This window comes from Aulonocara stuartgranti (genome assembly GCF_965226115.1).
Source record: "Aulonocara stuartgranti genome assembly, chromosome: 3".
NCBI classification, from domain to species: Eukaryota; Metazoa; Chordata; class Actinopteri; order Cichliformes; family Cichlidae; genus Aulonocara; species Aulonocara stuartgranti.
This window is the reverse complement of record NC_138941.1, coordinates 13,974,160-13,980,159: the sequence shown is the minus strand read 5'-3', so window position 1 is coordinate 13,980,159 and position 6,000 is coordinate 13,974,160. Positions and strand designations below refer to the sequence as shown.

At 46.0% G+C, this 6,000-nt stretch overlaps 1 protein-coding gene across 2 annotated transcripts in view; it reads left to right on the top strand.

Annotated features, from left to right (window-relative positions):
• Window positions 1-1,100: 1,100 nt before the first annotated feature.
• Window positions 1,101-6,000, top strand: part of focad (focadhesin) — a 28,528-nt gene continuing 23,628 nt past the window's right edge. Inside the window, exons 1-5 of one of the 2 annotated variants that reach the window (XM_082525978.1) lie at window positions 1,101-1,182; window positions 3,597-3,668; window positions 4,223-4,297; window positions 4,715-4,869; window positions 5,734-5,826. In XM_082525978.1, coding sequence (XP_082382104.1) covers window positions 3,612-3,668; window positions 4,223-4,297; window positions 4,715-4,869; window positions 5,734-5,826 — 380 coding nt within the window. In that variant the 5' untranslated portion in view covers window positions 1,101-1,182; window positions 3,597-3,611. Of the gene's footprint in view, window positions 1,183-3,596; window positions 3,669-4,222; window positions 4,298-4,714; window positions 4,870-5,733; window positions 5,827-6,000 lie in introns of those variants that run through there. The other variant, XM_082525979.1, reaches the window with a different exon arrangement.

Below are 6,000 nucleotides of genomic sequence, written 5' to 3'. Positions count from 1 at the left end.
AGTTGCTAGATGTTTTTAAACTGTGTTTATTTTATAAGGCTCATTAAAAGCCATCTGAACTAGAGATGGACCGAGCCGATGTTGCATATCGGTATCAGTCCGATACTGACCTAAATTACTGGGTCGGATATAAGTAATAAATAAAAAAAGATGTAATCCGATCTACTAAATATCACAAAAGCTCCTCAGAAAACTTGGCGTAACCCAACACATGACCTTAGCACATAGGAGCAGTATGTGTCACGTGATAGAGCGGCTGTGGTGTGCGAGACCTGTCGGCGGTCTGGTGGAGCATTTGGAGCCTCGCGACGTGCTTCCAAACCGGCCGACGTGGTTTCTTACGGACTCATCTCAGACCCAAGACTTTGAAGGCTCGCCGGCTGTAAATCGTCTGTAATGAGACGCTTTGCATGTCTGAGCTGAAGTTTGTTATCAGTGTTTAAAAAGGCTGCATCTCTGATGGTTGGCATTAGATCAGTGCCTATGGAATTGGCACCTTGCACATTTGGAAAGGAACCAAGACTGAATTATATACACAGGTTTTAGAGCAACATGTGCTCCCATGGAGATGATGTCTTTTACATGTTTATGGAGGATGTTGCTAAGCTGCACACTACAGCAGGGCTTTGTAGTGGAAGACCGCAAGTCCTGAACCAGATATTTGATGATATTTGTGACATCACGAGATGAAAAGCCACAGGACTGTTGAGCAGCTCTGTCCCTTATATCAGACAAAAATAATGCTCTCCCAAAAGTCCAGCACCTGGTCTCCTCAGTTCCCAGGTGTTTATGGATGGTTGTTGAAAGTAGAGGTGATGTTGGAAACATGGCCATGCTGCAAGCTTTTTGGGATGTTGCTGCCACCAAATTCACAATGAGCTCATTTGTTTTCTATGTTGCATTATGAGTAAAAATGGGTTCATGAGATTTACAAACCATTCAATTTTATTTACATTTCACACAGTGTGTCAACATTTTGTCATAAAATAATATTAACAACAAGAAACAGCAACAGCAACAATAATAATAATTGCAGTGCTCTATTAAATGTGCTGAAAATATGAAGTCAGCCTGCGCGTGTTGTGCATGTCTGTGACGTAATCGCGTGAGACAGGCGGTTTCCTGTCCTTTTTGGCCCTCGCTGCTCGCCGTATTTCCGCGCGGGTCTGCTGGATGGAGGAGGTAAAGTTTTTTGAACAGCATGTATAACTTCATCTGAGCTTCGTTAGTCTTTCTTAGCCTGCTGCAGTTACAGTTACAGCCGCGTATCTGTTACAGTGAACCTGCCGTCAGCTGTATAACGTTAGCATTAGCTTGTGTTGATGCTAAGCTGCTATTAGCAGGTCCTGTTCAGTGCTAAGTTGTGTCCGGACGACTTTACAGTTTAGTTTTCTCCGTATTACGATCACCAGATAACTGTGGATGGCCTCGTGTGTACGGAAGCTTCGTGGTGAAGCGCTTTGGCCTGTGGGAAATGTAGGAAACACCAGGACGAGCTGCGCACCGCAGGAACCGCTTTGACAAATCAACCTTACTTTCACTCACTTCATTAATAAAAGTCTTGTCACTTGGAGAACTGCAGTTTTCACACATCTCGCCGTTAATGTCACCCAGCTAACGGTGTAGTTTCAAGAAACAATGCAGTGTTCCTGCCACGAACATCACGACGGAAGCCCTGCAGGGTCGATCTGCGCAGCGGCTCTGATGGAAACGCCACAGATAGTAGCTCATTCTCCTTCTTCCGGTTTCTCCTCTTAGTGTCTCCATAGCAACTCATCTGCCTCCTCTCACCTGGTCCCGAGGATCCAGGTCTGTCACCTGGTCTCAGGTTCACCCTGAGCTGGCCCTCCTCGTCCATTCCAGTCACTCTAAAGACAAACTGAACATTTTCCACTACGACACATCCAGCTGGGTTTTAGATTTTAATTTGAAGTCATTGTCACCATCTCCAAAACAGACACCAGAGCAGGTCTAACTATAAACTGTCCTTTTCACTCCTGTTGCATCCTTCACTCAGTGACCCTTAACAGCTGTATTCACCCACTCATCATGTAACACCACAGTTCCTCTCCTGGTTTCTCTGACGTGTCCAGTTTCTTGTGGGACACTTCATAAACATGCTGCTCTGTCTTGGGTGGTCGGCTTTGCCATTTCCAGATTGAGCGTTGTTATATATCTGGGGGATTACTCCTGATTAATTATTTGAGCTGTCTCGTACTATGTGGCTGTATCAGTGTGACTGCAGCTCATCATGGTGTGTCGCACTAATTTAATAACAGTAGATGTTAGCCTGATGTCCTCTTAGAGACCAACAGAGCAACGCTGCTGATTTTATTTTTGTATTTTATAGTTTGAAAGTGACACTTGGGACACAATGAGTGTGCGTCCCAATGTATTGTGCTCCTTCAGACACAGATCCACACAGCATGTGTATATAAACCATGGAAGAAGCAGAGCTTTCATAGTGACACACTGCTCAGCTTCACAGTGTGTGTGACACAGGTGGGTCACTTGGATGGGCAGAGGTGAGGCCTGGTAAAAAGCTACAGCTGTAAACTGTGACAGTGCTCATATAGGGGGCTGTTGGGGTTGTCTCACTTTTGGATGCAGGCTCCAGGGGCCGTTAGGGGAATTGCAGTTTTTGGCACTTCTGCACAGGTTTCAGTTTTCAGCCCTGGAGGTGCCGCCTGATATGAGGTGACACTTTTGTCTTTGTCCTCTCACCGTCTGTGAGAGGTGAGTATCCACCATGTGAGTCCCTCCCTCTCCACCAGTCGGTCAGACGTCTGCCCGTCCTCCAGTCTGTTTCGGCTAAAAGGGAGATTTTCCTTCCTGCTGTGGCCGAGGGCTTGCTCATTGGGGTTGAGCGGTTGGTGGGATTTTCTCTGTACTTCGTGGTCTGTGCCTTCACGTGACTGTTGTTGTGATTTGTTGATCACAGAGACCTAAAAGACCTGGTGACCTCTAATTTCCTGCTTCTAAATCCAGACAGGCTGTTGTGCTCGGCCCTAAAACTCTTAGAAACAGCATCATCGTGGCCTCCAGTGAAGCTATGAGGAGCCGTCTTTGAGCAGAATATATCATTCAGTGTGCACAAACAACCACGTAGGTCTGTGAACTAAGCTGAGAGTGATTCTAGCTGCACGATTGTGAGTCAGTGTTATCAGACAAGTGCCATGAAAAGCCTCAAAGCCTCCAGTTAACCTGAAACGCTGCAGCACGAGTACCAACAGGAAGTAGAAAGAGAGCATATCTGTCACATATTAGCTCCTCTTCACTGACTCCCTGTTAAATCCAAGATTTAAAGTCCTCCTTCTGACAGACGAGGTCTCGAATAATCAGCCTCTGTCGTCTCTTAAAAAGCTTGTAGTACAAAGTTATACTGATAGAGCACTCCCTCCTCAGACTGCAGCCTTATTTGTTGTTGCTAGGTAGAATAGGAGGCAGTGCCTTCAGCAGTGCCTTCAGCTGTCTCTCAGTGGCCCATCTCCTGTGGACCAGCTCCCAGCTTGGATTCACGAGACTCCCCATTTAGTTTTTGTGTTTTTTCTCAAACCTCCTCCTGTTGTTCTAATGGAGATTCTGGATGTTCACAGGTGTGATCCAGTGACATGATGGAGAGTTTAAAGACGCGGCTCCAGTTCCCCAGCCCCGTCATACAAGCCCAGGTAAGAGGCGGACTCTGCTCCGTGACTCCTCCCATCCGAATGATACAAATGATCCTTCCCTTGTCTGCAGAGATTCCACAGGTACGAGTGATTTGTTACTGATAGAGGTAAACTAGCAGCTCACACAGGCAGAAAATCTCTACCATTAACAGGAATTCAGCAACACTCATAAAAAAGTCTCCTGATAAGACAGAGTAAAGAGTAACGTAACTATTTGATAGAGAAACATGACTGTAAGGTGCACGGATACATGTGTGCAGCTGTTGGAGGATTTTAAAGAGACAGGAGGTGAGTTTACAGTGTAACAAGATCCAAGACACAGAGTTACTTTGTATGTTTGCTGGCAACCACGAGGGTTTCTGAGTCACTCACACTCGTGTGTATAATATGTTTATGTAGAGGGGAGGCAGGTTTTACTGAACACACAGACTCAGGTCCCTGTGGGCACATTCATCCATCCATTCATTCATTCACTCACTCTGTAGTGTTGGTTTCTCTTCCTCTCTTTGTTATTGTGAATCATGGGACAGAAGTGTGATTTTCTTGTGTTGCAGACGGTGAGAAGTCTTGTTGCAGCTGTCTTAAAGGAAAAAGGGTCAGATGGGCAGATCACCTGGTCCTGTGCTCAGGTGAGTTCCTGTAAGAGTCACATGTGATCATTTCTTTAGTTACATGAAGTATAAAAGAGCAGGAACATCTGCTTCATGTGGTCCTGTGTTTTATCCTCAGTGACTTTGACACATCTGCTGTGAGGCTGACACCTCTGATCTCACAGTGTCAGCTTTGTTTTTATACACAGATATAAAATATGGATATGCACTGAGAAACGAGCATAGTTATATTTCTGACTGTCTGAGTCCAAATTGAATCAAACCTTGTGGGATTGAATCAGTGCTGAGTGGCTGAACTGAGTGGGACAGATTGCATTCTGACCTGCACCTGTGTCTCTGTCCGTTTTCATTCAGGGCTTCAGTGCATGTGTGGAAACGGCACAGATAGTCTTGTTAAACTTCTGAAACTCTGACTGCATCACTGTTGTCGTTCAGGGCCCAGCACTGGAAGCTTTGTGGCAGCAGTGCTGCAGTGACTGTGCTGTGGTGTGTTCAGCGTGCTGTGACACCTTGGTGTTATTGGTGGACCAGGGCCATGCAGACCTGGACTACATCCTCAGTGGTGTCCTCAACCTCCTGCCTTCTGCAAGGTATGCAACACGCAGTTATTGGACGCCACGATCCTGCCTCAGAAAGCTCAGCTGTTTGTCAATGAGTCTGATAGAGGCTCTGTAACCTGCATCCATGCAGCGTTACAGTCGCTGCACAAAGGCACAACATGAAAGACGGACCTCAGCAGGACGAGGTCGTGTATCAGCAGGACAAAGAAGGCTCTCTTTAGCATGAGAATGCTAACACTGGGAACTGAGAAGAGGCATGAAGAAGGCCGTGTTTGTCCACTGTTACGAATTCAGTCTTTAAATCCCTTTAAAGGCCCACTCACACCTCGCCTCAGGTGACCTCAAAGGTCACATGATGGGTCGCGGAAAGGTCTCATAGTGGTTTAACCCTTAACCCTTGGTGTTGACAATGACCTACGCTTTTGTTTATACTCATGTGACGACGCACATGACAAATAGCTCGATGACCATCTCCAAGGAGGGCAACGCCCTGTAGGGTTTGAGTATGTGGGTCTCTCCACCTTGTATAAGAAGGAAACATCTTTAAAACTTAATCAAGTCCAGTCGCCTTCTTTTCCAGCTACCAGTGTGTAACACAGAGTCAATGCTTCCAGTGCAGGAGCCCGACTGACAGTCTACAAACCGAGTTAGACACATGGAGGTCACAGCTTAGTCTGTGCTGAGGATAAATCCACGATGTCATTGCTCTCCATCAGGGCTCATGAAGTAAAGAAAATAGCTTTGAAACATGAAAATGTTAAAGGTCACTGTTCCACAGATGCTCTCTAATCTGGACGCTGACCTCGTGGTGCAGCATAATGTAACTATTTGAAAACATTTGAAAACACTCAGACTGTTAGTTTTTTCAGTTATTCTGACTCTGATATCCAACAGACACACTCAAGGGTTGATAAAAGTCATTCGGCGATTGTTGGAGATGCAGGCTGACCAGAGCGATGGACACTTCACCTGTCCGTATTCTATCAGGTAAGTATCTCATGTCTAATATCTAGAGGTGTTCATACATGTTGTCTTGTGTAATCTATCAAGCTACATATAGCTTGTAGCTTACTGCTAGTCCAAAGAGGCAGCATTGGTCCATCACCCACTTGAAGTGCTGTAGGGGTCCGGTGCTCTGTGGGGTGGCAGTCGTGGCCCTGG